At 32.5% G+C, this 16,288-nt stretch overlaps 1 protein-coding gene and 1 long non-coding RNA gene across 2 annotated transcripts; both read right to left on the bottom strand.

The window, feature by feature from the left end:
• Positions 1 to 2,054: 2,054 nt before the first annotated feature.
• Positions 2,055 to 4,006, bottom strand: LOC120188026 (40S ribosomal protein S5-like). The gene is made up of 4 exons (XM_039191582.1): positions 3,782 to 4,006; positions 2,817 to 3,088; positions 2,456 to 2,659; positions 2,055 to 2,303 (listed from the first exon to the last, which is right to left on the bottom strand). The coding sequence occupies exons 1-4, from the start codon at positions 3,872 to 3,874 to the stop codon at positions 2,249 to 2,251; spliced, it is 624 nt and encodes a 207-aa protein (XP_039047513.1). The 5' UTR covers positions 3,875 to 4,006; the 3' UTR covers positions 2,055 to 2,248.
• Positions 4,007 to 11,136: 7,130 nt separating this feature from the next.
• On the bottom strand, positions 11,137 to 15,021 carry LOC120188030. The gene is made up of 3 exons (XR_005522375.1): positions 14,378 to 15,021; positions 12,299 to 12,566; positions 11,137 to 11,409 (listed from the first exon to the last, which is right to left on the bottom strand). It is a non-coding gene; the product is annotated as an uncharacterized LOC120188030 (long non-coding RNA).
• Positions 15,022 to 16,288: the final 1,267 nt, after the last annotated feature.

The following is a 16,288-nucleotide window of genomic DNA, read 5'->3' as shown; positions in this document are numbered from 1 at the left end:
TTGAATGCCCAACTTGAAAGTAGACCGTTGAAAAGAAGTTGTAGGTAGAGCCTTGGTGAAACAATCAGCTAATTGATTTTGAGGAGACTGGCATTAGAACAATCACACCCTGCTGCAGCTTTTGTCGAATCAAATGAAAGTCGATCTCTATATGTTTAGTACGCTCATGGTGAACTAGCTTTTCTGCAATGTGAATAGCAGAAAGATTATCACAATAAAGATTTGCTGACATAGAAGAAATATTCAAATCAGTAAGAAGAAACTGCAGCCATTGAATTCCACAAGTGACATCAGCTAGTGCTCGATATTCTGCTTCACTAGATGATCGAGAAATGGTAAAATCCCAAAAACAAACACCTTAAATTCCAGAAAATCTCAAAATACTCCTAAATTCCTAAAAATCTAAAAAAATCATAAACTCTAAATGTAATCCCTAAATTCATTCTAAAAAATGAACCTTATGATTTTTAGGGGTTACAATTAGAGTTTATGATTTTGTCCGATTTTTAGAAATTTATGAGTTTTTTTTAGATTTTCTGCAATTTAAGGTTTTTTTTGGGAATTTTAATAAGTTCATAGGTGTTTTAGAAAGTAACTTTTGGAATATTGACTCGTGTTTTGTACATAATGTTTGTATAACTTTATTAAAGATTTAAGTTGGTATATTGGTTAAGCCTTAACCTTTTTTTAAAAGGTCTTGAGTTCAAGTCCCTTCAAATGTATTATTTTACTAAATTTTCTCAAACAAAACTACGTCGTTTTGAGTCTTTTAGCACCGAACACAGTCATGCAAAAAATACATCGTTTTAGTAAGGATGACATGTCATCGTGTCGTTAAACCATTAAAGAAAAAGTGACATAATTGCAACTAAACTTAAATGTTAGTGTTTAATTGACAAAATTGAAACGATAATGACATAAACGAGCCTGAGCCTAAAGGTGAGTTGTATTTGAAGTAGTTTACCCATTTTTATATTAACCTATATGTATGCTATGGTTGTTTGAATAAGTATGCTAATTAACTAGATAAGTATAGTTGTGTATGCGTTAAGTGATTTAGAAAGTATGATATTATGATACGAAAAGTACGATACTATGATAATACACTTTATAATTACTATATGGTTTTAGTTAAGGAAATGATATGTGTAAGCCTTGCAAGTTAGTCTATCTTGTTTGTTGATATGTTATGCTTTCATGAAGCATTAGGAAGCATATTCATAGTGTTAGTATGTTAAAAACTTAAAATGTGATTCGAGGCATAAGCCCCGCAACATAACTTTTTAGTTGTAATTAAAAATGTTATAAATATGTATAACTTTTTATGTTGAAGATGATATTTTAAGTTGAAATATATAACATTTTAAGTTGAAATCGTCTTAAATTAACCTTTAAATTGAGTTACCGTACAGCAGAATTAAGAATTACCCGTTAAGAGTTCAGGTTGAAGTGAGATCACTAGGGTCTAGTTCTACTAGATCTCAAACTGATGCCAACGACATCAAGGGCGAATCACAAGAAAGTCTAATCATCAATATTGTTCGATAAAGATGGAGTCATTTTTAAGCTTTCTATAAACACATTTGTTGAGAATCAAGGTAGAATTAAGAGTAGTTTTGTTGTGCGAAAACTTAATTTAAGATGAATTTCAACCTAAAAGTTATATAAATTTATAATATTTTTAGTTGTGACTGAAAAGTTACATTACAAGCAATTTTGAACTTACAATAAAAAATGTCATGAATAATGTAACATTTTCAATTGAAACATTAAAAAAAGCACGTTGTTCAATCTAAAAATAAGATTTTTGGTTACAAACCCCAAAAAATATGAAGATCAAAAACACCTAGTGACCACAATCCCAAAAGCAATAAGAATTGTGTTCATAAAATATAAAATAGACATGAAAAATACATTTATTTTACCAAGGAAAAAAAATAAAGCTTCACGTTTTGATGTGTTGAAAATCACTTTGGTCACTCTCACATCTCACTCTGTTTCCAGCAATAATGATCAAAATAGTATCGATCAATGGTGAAAAAGCACACAGCATATTTTACCGTGAGAGAAAAAGTTTCTTCAATAATATCTCTACTGAAAACCCATTTTCATCACAAAGTAACTTGTCAATTTAAATAACCAACACAATCATACCACGTCCAGGAGACAAAATAGGTAACTCATAAAGTACTGATTAAAACTACTTAATTGTCCACTTCCATAGATTAAGCAAGCTCCTTCCAATTCCTCAACGATTGGCCTTGGCAACACGCTCAATTTCGTCCTTCTTCTTGATGGCATAGCTGCACAAGAGGCAATAACATCAACAAGAATGACGAGAACAATGATCCAAGCAAACGGAGGTGAAAAACCTAGACGACACATGAAATTGTGGTTCCTAGTTTCAAAGCAAAACAAGTTTCAAAAAACAGAAAGTTCAAAGTTCCTTATTTACCTGTTAGATGATCCCTTTGCGGCGTTAATCAGCTCATCGGCCAAACATTCAGCTATGGTCTTAATGTTTCTGAATGCAGACTCACGAGCACCAGTGGTAAGGAGATAAATGGCTTGATTCACACGACGAAGCGGAGAAATATCAACAGCTTGACGCCTTACAACACCAGCAGAACCAATACGAGTAGCATCCTCACGAGGCCCACTGTTACATCAAAAGCCAAAAACTTAAAAAGATTGATCCAATAAATCTACTTCAGAAACAATAGATCTATTAATTAGCATCACCTGCTACTTAAGAGGTTAACATCAGCTGGAACACTTGAAAGAGGAAATATTGAACTTAAGGTCTTATAGGCTACCTGTTGGTAACAGCATCAACGATGACTTGAATTGGATTCTGATCAGTCAGGAGATAAATAATTTCCATGGCATGCTTCACAATCCTGACTGCCATAAGCTTCTTCCCATTGTTTCGACCATGCATCATCAATGAGTTAGTAAGTCTCTCCAAAATTGGGCACTGAGCCTTCCTAAAACGCTTTACCGAGTATCGCCCAGCAGTGTGTGGTACATAGGTTGCATGCTTGGAAGGTTGAACACCAATGTAATCACTCAAAGAGATATCATTAACCTAAAATAAACAAATCATTCATATCAAGGATCAGGCGGCACAATTGTAATTATTAAAGGGAACATAAAGCGGAGGATCCTAATTCTATCAATTCAAATCTTAAGACACTTTGAAAGACAATCTAACACACACATAAAAACAAACAATTTCACAGAACATAAATACAAACTTTTAGTATACACATAAATGGTCAATCCGAGTCATAATTAACATCAAAGACGGCAAATAAGAGAAGGCTTTAAAACTCAGAGCACAATAATAAGGATGTTAAGTCAATCTGGATCAAGGGCATATACAGGATTTCTAAAATTTGAGGGGCCAACCTATAAAATTTTAGGGGCAAAAACAGATTATATGAAAAAAAAACACATATAAAAAATCTAAAATATACTCTAATTTGAAATTTTTAGTACATGGATTGACAAGTTCAAAACATAAATCCAATCCCTTGATAAAGCCATCACAAGATGATTTAGCAAATAATATTAAGCCAAAAACAATGAACTATTTTCTATGAAAACAGAGTTTTCTTCATTACAATTCCCTGGTCCTAGTAGATCCACTTGACTTCAAAAGGCAGAAAGTAAACAACACACATCATTTCAGATAAAATCTCAGAATTAACAAAGCCAAGAGAAGCACAAAAGAAATGTACAAAGACATAAACAGAAACAAAAGGGGAGAAAGAAATACTTGAACTTCCTCGAAGCTCCAGCGATTGAAGAGCTTGACGTCAAGTTGAGACTTGGTTGGGTCGGTCGACGAGTCTACCACGGCTGTCGCCATACCTATGAGAATACAAGAAAATGTAGATTCTGAAGAAAGGGAGAATCCAAGTGCGTCTGCAAGAGAAGCGAGCGCTGAGGAAGATAGAGGAGAAAAATCTCTCGTCTAATAAATCTTATATATAAAAATGATTCTTCAATTAGGGTTTTCGGTCCCCGCTATATTTATGTTTTCTTAATAGTTTGTAGGATAAATTACATTATTTTTCACTCAATTATTTTATATATCTTATTTTGGTCCTTAAATTTTAAATATATTTAATTTAATCACTCAACTTTAGAATTGTTCTGATTTTAGGGTACCTTGAGGAAAGGAGAGAAAGAGACAACTCCATGAAAAATGAGATTAAGAAGAGAATGGTAGATGGAGTTGATCTGTTAGTAAGTTAACTCGTTTCTAGGACATTCCTGAAGAATTCTCTCTGCTTCTAACGACAGTCGTTTATGGACGGAGATGACTAGAAAGGAATGGGCGGTCGTTGAAGGTGGAGGTGGGAGGCTTGTGATTTAGAGTTTGGTATACTTTTTGGATTTGGAGTTTTTGGTATAATGTTTGATTTTTAATTTAATTTAATTTTTATTTTAATCTACATATAATAATAATAATAATAATAATGTCATATATAGGAAAAATAATAAAATAAGTTAGAGTGATTTAAAAAAAGTAATTCAAAATTTGAGTGATTAAATTGAAATCTTTTAAATTTTAGTGACCAAAATAAAGTAAGAAGATAGTAGAGTGATGAATAGTGTATTTTACCCTAGTTTTTAAAGTATACAAATTTTACACTTTCATCTTTAAAGTTTTTCTTAGTCCAAATTAATCCTTAAAATAAATTTCGTTAGTTGGTTCGGTATTTTTTATTTGGATTATTATCTCATACATCAACGATAAAAAAATATTTTTATAAAAGTGACATCTGAAATACATTATCTTATATTCTTATAATATTTTATAATTAATATATTTTTATAAAAAATAATTTTAAAATAAATAAGCGTCATCTTAATCAGTCGTGACATCGTCAAATCCAAGCCTGAGAAAATATAAAATAAAAAAGAATAGTCAAATGACAGAAAAAGAAGACAAAAAACGTGTCACAAAGTAGAGAAAAAGTGTCATAAAGACAGGTAAACGTGTTATAAGGCTAGTTAAATAGTTTGCTATTTCAAAACGTAATTGATATATTTTTATATCCTTTAATCTATTTTAATAAAATATTATAAGAATATATTTATAATTTATATTATAATTAATATATTTTTAAATTATAATATAATGAATATATTTTTATTATTACCTTTTTATTCTTCTAATCCTTTAATCTTTTAATTCTAAAATATAAATTATAAATATTTGTTTTACGATTTAATATATTTTAATTGACATTATAAATATATTTTATAATTTATATGATAATTAACACATTATTTTCTTTTGAATCAATTGCATCATATGTCCCTGAACTAATAACTTCATTTTAAATTGGTTCTTAAACTTTTAGAGATGCAAATTTCATCCCCAAACTATGACTCTTATTCTAAATTAATCCTTAAACTTTTGAACATTCTAATTTCATCCCTAAACTATGACCCTTTTTCTAAATTGATCCCCAAATTTTTTAGTATTTGCATTTCATCTCCAAATTCATGCAAATATGTAAATAGTTCCAACCATAATTTAACCTACATTTTTTATATAATAATAAAACTTGGCCTAATGATTTTATTAACAGTGGATGTGATTAGTATATACAAATAGTTTGGGATGAAATTGGAATGTTCAAAAAGTTTAAGGACCAATTTAGAATGAATGTCATAATTTGGGGATGAAATTGAAATATTCAAAAGTTTGAGGACTAATTAAGAATGATAATTGTACTTTCGAGATAAAATTGGAACATTTAAAATTTTAGTGACCAATTTAAAAGGAGGGTCATACTTTAAGACATATGATGCAAGTAACTCTTTTCTTTTTTACTCTTTTTACATATTAATACTTTAAAATAAAATATAAATAATTTCATATAATTCATGTTTCAAACAAACTTATTGACTTAAGCCAAAAAGCTGGAAATATAATGCTTTTGCATTGAAAAAACTCATTGAAAAAACTTGTTTGGAGAAGCATTCCCAAATAAACCCTAAATATTTATCTTTTTTATGAATAAATAAAATGATGTCATCTATTATTATTCTATTAAAAATATTAATTTATTAAAAATAATAATATATATGATATATTAACTCAAATTACATTAAACATTTGAGCATGTTAATTCAATATTTTTAACAATAATAAAAAACATATATTCCTTAACCATTGAAATTCTAAAGAAAAAATTGAAATTTAATAATTAAAATATTAACAATTTTAAAATTCAATTATGTTTATACTAGAGTATTTGTTACAGTATCCACTGTAAGTTGTTTGGACCACATGGCGACTTCTGAAAGACACTTGAACAATCCGACGATTTCTAGAACACCACCAATTATCCCTACTATCGTGCATATATGAAGCCTGAAAAAGACATCCTGCATCTTAGACAATTTCCAGAGGTCAAAATATACTCTAAAAGACTTCTAATAGATATTATAGCGAACACCTTAGTTAAAAAAATATTTTTATACTATATATGACTATTTTCTCTCACTGTATTTTTAAATTTTTTGCGAGAGTTGAAGGAACAACTCATTAATAATGTATATTGGCGTTGTTTTCAAGCACTGACTCAATAATATAAAATTTCAAGCACTAACTCATTAATATAATGTAAACGGAGATTTGATTTACAAAATACAATTTAAATAGTTTTTGAATTAGATTTATTATATCTCAGTGAGCATATTAATGTCCGGTTCATATGATCGTTGAGCTTTTAACAGAAAAAGATTAGTTTGGAAATATGAATAGTTGAGTGAATATTTTATAACTTTTAATAATTGTGAGACTAAACAAATCAATGTTTTGTAGGAATCATTTTATAACTTTTAACACTCACAGACTAATTAAAGCAAGATCCTATAATTAAAATATCATTTGTGTATTTTATCTTTAAAATTAACGATAATAAATAAGAAGATATAGATTAAAATAAAGAAATAATCTCACCCAGTAACATAAACTTCAATCCACCGGTACCACATCAACTGTAAAAAAAAGTTTACCTGAACATGGGGATATAAATTTTATGAAGTAGAAAAAGGATTAAATTATAAGAATAATTAAAGTTTAGCAGAGAAATGAAATCCATAAAGAAAACATGGAACCTTATAGTTATATACTATTTGAAGAATTAGCTTCAAAAATTACTACTACCAGGAAAGATGGCCACCAACTGGAACAACCATAACTTCCCTGGTTTTTTTTCTTTGAAAAAATTCCCGATAAAAAACTAATTTTATTATTTTTAAGGTTAAAACATAAGCTTACCATGTATTAATCTGTAGTAATTTAATTCTTCTAGGGAGTTAAACAAAATTTCATCATTTTAGGGGGTCTTGTACAAGATATGCGATTGGCCGGTTAAAAAGTTGACAATATAAATAGATGAGATCATGGTCCAAATATTGGGCAAAATCAATCCAATAATGTAGGCAGACTAATTATGATTTTAACATAATTAATAACGTTAACGTTATCCCACTAGCCCAATAATATTGGCGTGACGAATTTCACCAGATATTATTATTTAATGACACATGTTAGTGGGTCTCGTTGGGTCAAATATTTTATTATTTTCATTGGGATCCGCATAATGAGTTCTATTAAAATATAATATTTTCTGCCAATGAAAATAATATTTTAAATAAATAAAATAATATTTTTAAAGAAGCATAAAATTCATCACGCCCACATGATGAATTCTATTTAAATATTTGAATTTACTAGTCGTTATATGAACGTTGAGGCAATGAGACAAAAAAAAATTAAATCCAATGAAATTCGTCATATAGGGGTGACAAGTTCGGCGGTCGTATAGTTTTTTTTAGTATAAATAGGAGAAAAAAATTTAGATAATCAAATTATGGTGGTGTGAAAACAATTTGGATATGATTTAACGAACTGTGTTTATGAGTTTAATGACTCGACTTCGACGATTCGGATTCAAGCTCCTCTTCAGATAAGGAATGACAAAATATGGCGATAAAATCCATACTTGAGGAACATAAGAAGAAAACGATGAAAATCGAGAAGAATAAGCACAATTACCAATCCAACGTAGCAAATAACTCGTAGAGAAAAAAAATATATTAGTATAGAATTTAAGAATAATAAGAAAATGAAAGAGAAACATGAAGCCTTATTAATCCGACATAGTAAACGAATTGTAGAGAGGTCTAGAAAATGAAAATAATATATGTAACAATGTTGATTTGTATGTTTAAATTTATGTAAGAATTTTTCTTTACTAAATAAGTAATTATTAGATTAAGTAAAGTATTTATTAATAGTTTGTAATTATATAATAATTGAAGTGAAGGTTGAAAATAAGGATGTTGAAAATAAATAAACACAAAAAGAAAGTACAACTAGAAACATACATAAACTTAGTTAAAAAGTACAAGTAAAAACACAAATAAACGTGGTTAAAAAATTCCAACTAAAAAAACACAAACTTAGTTAAAATAGTACAACTAAACACACACATAGACTTAGTTAAAATAATACAATTAAAAACATAACATAATTTTTTGAAGATTTTATCGTCTAGCTCGATATTTAGGAAGATGCGAACAATGTTTTTTGTTGTGCCCTTTACCTCTATAGTGGCCACAAAGCTTTGGTAGAACCGGCTCTCTTTGAAGATCATCTATATCAGTATGAATTCGGCTAGATTCAGGCCGACCCCTCAACTTTCTACGTAATTCTGGATTTGGTAACTAGTTGATGTAGGCCAATAAGTTTCATTTGAGGGATACTTAAATGCACAATTGTAAATGTTACGCATAGTGTGCAGGCTATAATAATCATCAACATATAAGTCAACATTAATGTGCATAGCGTGAGCGCATGAAATCTATAAACTTGAAATCTATCGTAATCACACAATCTTCTATTGAGATTACTAGTGTATGTGGTAGAATTATCTCCCTCATGTGGTCGAACAAGTGTTTGGACAACAAAATTAGAATAAAGTCTGGCAAATTATGAATAAACATTGATGTTGTATGTGTTTGATTATTTTGCATTGCATTCTCCAAATCTGGAGCCCAATTTCTCTCATAGATGATCATGACATTTATCTGTGCACTTTTGTCTGTCCAAACTTTACTTAACCATGAAGTAAGTTTCCATAACAATACTTGCTATCGGGAGATATTGAGTCCCTTTAAGCACTTAGTTAATGCATCCGGCAAGGTTGGTTGTCATATGGTTATAACGTCGACCCTGATCATCATATGCTTATAACCATATCTCCCTAGGGATTTCAACTATCATCAAGAAGTGTTTGTAGAGCCCATACAGAAAAGTCCTATCGATTTGAACTATTTGATTGTAAAATCAAAACTCTTCAATAGACGATTTGAAAACCCGAAACAAGTCACAAAAAGTTATTTTTCTAGGGATAACTTATCCCTCAAGCGTGATTACAGGAAGAGTATAGTATCTACCACTGGTTCAGGGATAAAAAATTATATTGCTTCCAGCAGACGTTGTAGCTCATTATATGGTTGATCTCAATCACCATACAACAATATCATTGTTTTCCTTTTAGCCATCAACGCCTTGCAGTAAGGTGAAATATAACTAAAGTATTCCAAATTAATGCCATTAACATTGAAACTGATACTCTTGGATTATTTTTGATCAAATGTTTGACATATGAGCATATGACATCCAAATCTAAATGTTTATGGTCTTGTGTCAACGAGCTCATTGTTCATGTGTGTTGTGCATCAAACCTTGTAACTTCCCACAGTATATTCCTTTGTAGGTATGAAACTTGTATCCTCTAGTTACAACCGACAGTATGGTGTATACACCTTACGAAATGTCTTTTGATCATACTCTGTGACATAGAATTAGAGATGAGATTTGATGCAATACTCTTTGATTGCCAAATGTGTCTCCTTTTTGTTTCAAACTGAGACTCAATCGTTAACTCATATGATCGTTTGTCTGAATAACCCCAGTTGGTAGCACATATTTCCAATATATCATAGATTTCAGGATTCTACATAGTATCATAGTTAATGTCATTCATTGCAACTGGATGATGATACCAATGTAAATCATGTTGAGGCGAGTTAAGGTTATGTTGGTGCTTAAAAATTTGGAGTATTCTACAATCATTGAAACCATGAAACAACTACCTCCTATACATCAGACTCAATATCTAAGCCTTGTCCCTCTAAATCAATCTAAAAAAATCAGAATCATTAGCTATTGGTGTGTCATTATCTTCCATCAATAGAACAATATCTTCATCTTCCTTGCTAAACTCAGAAAGGCTTTCACCGAACCGTCAACAAGGTTATCATCAGCAGCACTTGCATGTTGTTCATATGGTTTTGGTTCTTCTATTGCCAATGCTGCTACTAATGCGGTCAAAACATCTGATGCAATAGTGGTTTCAGCATAAATCTGTCATAGAGATATTATTGTTTCTGACGACTGGTGATGAACAGATGCACGGATTGAGACCATGCAATGTAATTCTCACCATTTAGAAGATGACAAGTAATGGACGAGGAAACCAAGTTGGAAGGAGACGGTTGAACAATAGAAGTTTCAGCCTCATATGACAGGTTGGACAAAGAATAGTATGCCATGACTGCCGAGGAATTGAGAGCTTGGGATATGTCACGAACTAGTAGGGAACAATGTATAAGTGACAATCAGAGATTTGAGGAGATCTGCGCTAGGATGATTATCGAATGGGCTATGCGGTGAGGAGACAGTGTTGGCCGGTCTAAAGTTATCAAAGGCTCAAGGCGCATCGAGGCGCAAAGTTTCCTGGAGCCTTGAGGCGCGAGGCGCATGAAAAGCGCGAGGTTCACGAAGGCAAGGTGCATGATATCCAAAAAATTGTAATACATGTATATTTTAATGCAATCAAACTCAAATATCATAGATACACAATATTAGGCTTTAATAGAGTTCATTCTCAAACTCAAAATACCAACCTAACGTCATAAAAGCTATCAATAAGCATAGTTAAGTACTAAGTTTAACAAAAACATCCAACATGCATAAACAAAACATCAAATAAAGTCACTGATAATCATCATCAAACATCAAACTCATCGTCATCATCGTCATCATCATCGTCAAGTGGTATGTCATCATCTTCCTCCTCATCCGTCTCACAATCCCCAATGTCTTCTTTTTCAGTGTCACTCTCCTTAGCATAACTTCATCATCTTCATCTACAAGGTGTGGTCTAGCTTTTTCCTTTCCTTTCGAGCTTGGAGAGGGCATCCTAGGACCACTGTCTATGTCTTTGTCCATTCCATTCCATCATCCATTCTTTCATAAAGCCTTAAAGGCAGCCAACTCGTTTTGCCTCTCCCAATGTCACCAATTTACTTCCAACATCAATCATAACCAACTTCAATAATTGAATGACTTTACAATAAATATTCTTCTTCATTTTCATATTAGAGTATCCAATTTTTTATTTTTCGATAAAATTATTCAAATTTTATTGTTAAAATCAATGACGGACGCAAGTGTTATCTAAGATGAGTAGGTATTCATCTTGAAATTCAAATTATTTTATATTAATTATTTATTTCATTAATAATATTCACCCTAAAATTTTATTCAAGTTCATCCCAAATAAATATTAAAACCCCTAATACTTTATAAGTTTGGTACAGTAAAATTAGGGAAAATGGTATGGAGATGAGCACCAAATAGTGAAAAAGCTGTAGTAAAAAAATGGTCAAAGGTGGAAGACATTCGTTACAAAAACATAAGCTCAAACTGAACTCAACAGAGTAAAGAAGAAGAAGAAATGTCGGATTCAGACCACCTTTTTTTGTACCACTGAAATCTTCTCTCATTTCCAAAGGATCCCACATGCCTTTTACTGAATCTCAGCCGTCCAAATTTACAAATTCCTTTTTCTCTTTAATATGTAATCTTTTAACTTTGTGTATTACACGATTATATCCTAAGAGGCACTAGATTTCAGGAACTACCCATTGTTTTGGATAAAGGGAGCATTCAAACTTGAGTAATTAAAAGTCAAAAACATCCTTCCACTTTTAATTGCTAGAATATATATATAGCATTAAAGCTTTTATTCCATTAAAATTAAGATAAATTCAACTAGTTTAAGCTATATTTAGAATTTATTATAATTGGTGAAGGGTAAGATGGACAATTAGAAAATCCAAAACTAGGTATTGTATATCCGACAATGAAAAAATGGAAGCGAGATCATCTTCTTGAAGGTTTAAAGCTTATTACCTCTGAATAGTTTAGATAGGCATCTTCTCCTCTCCAACAGCACTTCCGCTCAGCCGCTTAGATCAGAGCCAATTTAGCCTTGCATGATTTCCTCTGATTCTTAACCTTTATTTTTTTTGATAGAATTCTTAACCTTTATTTCAATATTTGCCTTTCCATCGTCCCAGTAAACAGAAAATTTGCCCAGAAACTCTTCGAGGAACCAAACATCACAATACGAATCCTTGCTCCCCATGTTGTTCATTACATGTCTTGTCCAATTTCATATCTGAAAAAAGAAAAGAAAAGAAAATGGGCTTTATTTGTTCTCTCTCGTTCCGTTGTGGTTAATGGGGAACGTGAAGTCGGGGGTGGTTGCAAAGTTTGCGTTTTTCCCACCAGATCCACCGACATCGCGCCTCAATTGCGCCTCACGCTTCAGAGCCTCGATGCGCCTCGCTGCGCCCATGTGCGCCTAGGGTACGTGCCTCGCTTCAGTGTTGAAAAAGCCCCGTTCGGTGAGCCTCTGTGCTTTTGCGCCTCAAGCGCACTTTTTACAACTATGGGTCGGTCAGTTAGCAACAGCGGCGGAACAGGTACTAAACAGCAGAACAGGAAGGGTTGCCGCTGTGATGAGAGTAACACTGGACTGGCGGCGCGACAAGAGCAGTACGACGAGGAGAGCAACGTTGCGAAAGAAGCGAAACTATTATGGTTGCGTAGCAAGGAAGATGGCACTACGAAGGGGCGGTGTTGCGAAGAAGGTGGCGTTGCAAAGAGGACGGTGTTGCAAAGGATTTCACAATTAGAAGGAGGGCAATGCACAGAAGGCACATTGTTGGTCGAAGAATGACGAACAACGGCGGCAACAAGGTGGGGATCGACGCCGGTGATTGATACCATGTAAAAACAGAGTTTTCCGGTTTTGGTAAACAAAGTTTTTTTATTATGAAATTATTTTTATTCAAAGAACAATTGCATATTACACAAGATGATACATGAGATTTTTTATATACATGAATTAAAGACCTAGATAAAATAGGAGTCATTTTTTCTAAAAATTAGGAGATAGTTTTAGAGGTAAGTTATGATTCAGAGTTTAACTTAAACACTACTTACACCCATATCACCAATAATACGAACGGGAGGTCGTATTTGATAAAAATTAAGCTTGAGTTGATTGAGGATTTTTTTCCTGAATTATCTACTTTAGACGATGAGGATGTGTCTGGAGATGCCTAGGAGGAGGACTCATCGGATTGTAGTTGGAGCAATGATCAGGATGGAAGAGTAGGTTTGGAAGTTCAACAGCCAGAACCGACTTCTCAAGAAAGGGTGGATGCTTGGACATGGGGAAATCGGACAGGTGGCAATCTAGGGAATTCTTTTGGAATTAATGATATAGGTGGCTCAAGACAGATTTCTTCTAGAGGCTTTTTGAGGGATGAGTTAATTGAAGGCATGGACCCCACTCAACAGGCTATGTCGGGAGAAGTTAATGAGGGTTGTGAAAGTGGTAAGCTTTTGGATGAAATATCTAATGGGTTTGAATCTCCTTTGCAAGTTATTAGGCCTAACAGGAGCCTTAAAAATTTTATTGAAGAAGAGAAGCCAGCCTCTAGGCCTACCAGTGGATCAAATGTTAAGAGGAGTGCACAAAGTGAAAGTGGGCTTGATAAAGATAAATTAAGTAACCCGTTAGGAGATGATGTTAACTTATTAGATGAGACGAGTCTCTCAGCCTCGGTCAATTTCTCCAAATGGGGTCTCCTTCATTGGTTCGACGTCGACTGTCTGGAAGAAGTGCGTCTGTCGGTAGAATTGAGAGTGGTTTCTTCGATCGAGTATATTCGAGATCAAGGAAGAGGGGAGACGAGAGCTGTAATGGTTAAGGAGTTTCAATTTCATCTCCGAAGAGGTTGAAGAAAGAGGTGAAGGCGATAGAATCTTGGAATGTCAGCAAGTTGTTGGGTGTCACTTTTAGAGGAGGGAAGAAAGCTTTAATGAGCAGAGCTATAACTGATTATTTTACACATTCCCTTGGCTAGTTGGCTGAAACAAAACTGAATACAAAATACAAAAGTCGCAGTAAAAAAATACCTTCCCTCCAATTCGAAAAAGTTCAGCAAGATCATGAAACTGTCAATGAATATCACCACAAAGTGTCACATGACTTCTCAGAGGCTGTAATTCAAAAGAAAACCAAATCAATGTTTACCCAGTTCAAGGGGGAGCAATCTCATCATTTCCAAAATTCACTGATAGATAAATAAATATAGACCATAGATGCCTGAAACATGAGCAAACTAAGATGATAAACCTGGACATTGATTTCTTTCATTAATATCTCCTTTGCCTTGCCGCATAATGCTCTGACCGAAACAAGACAAGATGAAACAAATGCTACTAAAAGTTAAATTCAGGAAGAAAACAGGAAAGGTAAGGAAGAGGCGAAGAGCTTCCATTAACCCAAATTAGAACAACACATTAAGGTGGAAAGAATTAAACACTGGTAGCAACAGCAGTTGAAAGCCTAAAAACACAACATTTTTCGAGCAAATACCGAGTTATTTCGAAATTACACACACACAAAAATCATTTTCTTTTCCTGCTTTTAAGAAGGGGGGAATGGATGCATTTTTTATTCATGAACACTAAACTACAATTTAAAAAGAAAAAAGAATTAGCACTAAATATTGCAATAATAATACATTCACAAATGAATATATATATATATTATTGAACTAATTCCTCGTAAATTAGGTACTTCATTGAAAAATAAACAGATCGTGAAAAGATAAGGTACCTGCTGTTAGAAAAGTGGCTTACACTGCATGAGCTGCGAATTCTGCTCATCGAGACCGGTGGTCGAATCTGTTGGTGACAAATTAGCGCGCATCTTTTATTTTTTCAGTTGGAAATATGGAGCCCTTATCCAGATTAGGGATAACCCTAACCCTAGTTTGGATTTAGATTTATTTTTTTGGGAGGTTCTAATTTCTTTTTTTTTTCTCTCTACACACTCTAATTCCGGCTCTCTATCAGGAAGACGAAGTGAAAAGGAAGGGCGCGTGAAGTGGGGCAGCGATAGAAGGTGTATGTCGTGAGTGGTATAAAGCCACGTCACACTACTTAACTGTTTATAAAGCTACTTCATCACACTTTTACCTTTAAAACCGGCAACTCCTATTAGCAGGTTACTTGAATTTTCTGGCTTAAATTAGGGGGGAATGATTAATTAATATTAAAATTATTTAATATTAAAATTATTTAATACTAAAATTATTTAATAATAAAATGATAAAGTCTCGTGTTGTGAATGAAAATCATTAAGACTATCAATTGAGTAAGTTTGAATAGAATATTATTCACGGACCAAATGACATACCTTATAATATAATTGGATAGATCAATCACAGTATAAATATAGTCAAAGACATGCTTTAACACATCAGTGTGAATGTGGAACATTAGAGCAATCTTCTTTTCTCAAAACCCTAAGGCGACGTTTGGTTCGCTGGAATATTTATGAGAGAATTAGAATCTGTGAAGGAATTTGAATATGTAGGAATTGGAATCTGAATCTGAAACCTATTTGGTTGGCAGGAAATTGAATTAGAATCCAATTTCATATTTTGTTTTGTTCCCAGACATGTCAAATGAATTTGATTTCAGTAATGTAAAATTACAGAATTGTCTTTTTTTTGCTTAATTTTAGTTTATTTTATAACTTACGTGTAACAATATATTATAAAAATTTAAAAAAAATATTAAAATTTTATTTTATTGATTGATTATTCATTTCAATAAATTATAAAAAATCATACTAATAAACATCATAAGTTAAAATCATTCCAATTAGGGATGGTCGTGGGTCGGGTTGGGTTGGATTTTTGGTCCACCCGACCTGACCCGAGAACAAGGGAACCTCCACCCAAGACCCGACCAAAATAAAGTTTCACCCGACTATATAAGGTAAAATTATATATTTTTTTCGGGTCGGGTCGGGTA

Source organism: Hibiscus syriacus, unplaced genomic scaffold (assembly GCF_006381635.1).
Source record: "Hibiscus syriacus cultivar Baekdansim isolate YM2019G1 unplaced genomic scaffold, ASM638163v2 tig00116937_pilon, whole genome shotgun sequence".
Lineage (NCBI taxonomy): Eukaryota > Viridiplantae > Streptophyta > Magnoliopsida > Malvales > Malvaceae > Hibiscus > Hibiscus syriacus.
This window is presented reverse-complemented; position numbering and strand designations above follow the sequence as displayed.

Excerpts from the sequence above, each read along its gene's own strand:
- LOC120188026 (XM_039191582.1), bottom strand. The coding sequence starts at position 3,874 with ATGGCGACAGCCGTGGTAGACTCGTCGACCGACCCAACCAAGTCTCAA. Across the intron at positions 3,089-3,781 it reads GGAGCTTCGAGGAAGTTCAA|GTTAATGATATCTCTTTGAG; the intron begins GTATTTCTTTCT and ends TGTTTATTTTAG. Across the intron at positions 2,304-2,455 it reads GCAAAGGGATCATCTAACAG|CTATGCCATCAAGAAGAAGG; the intron begins GTAAATAAGGAA and ends CCTCTTGTGCAG.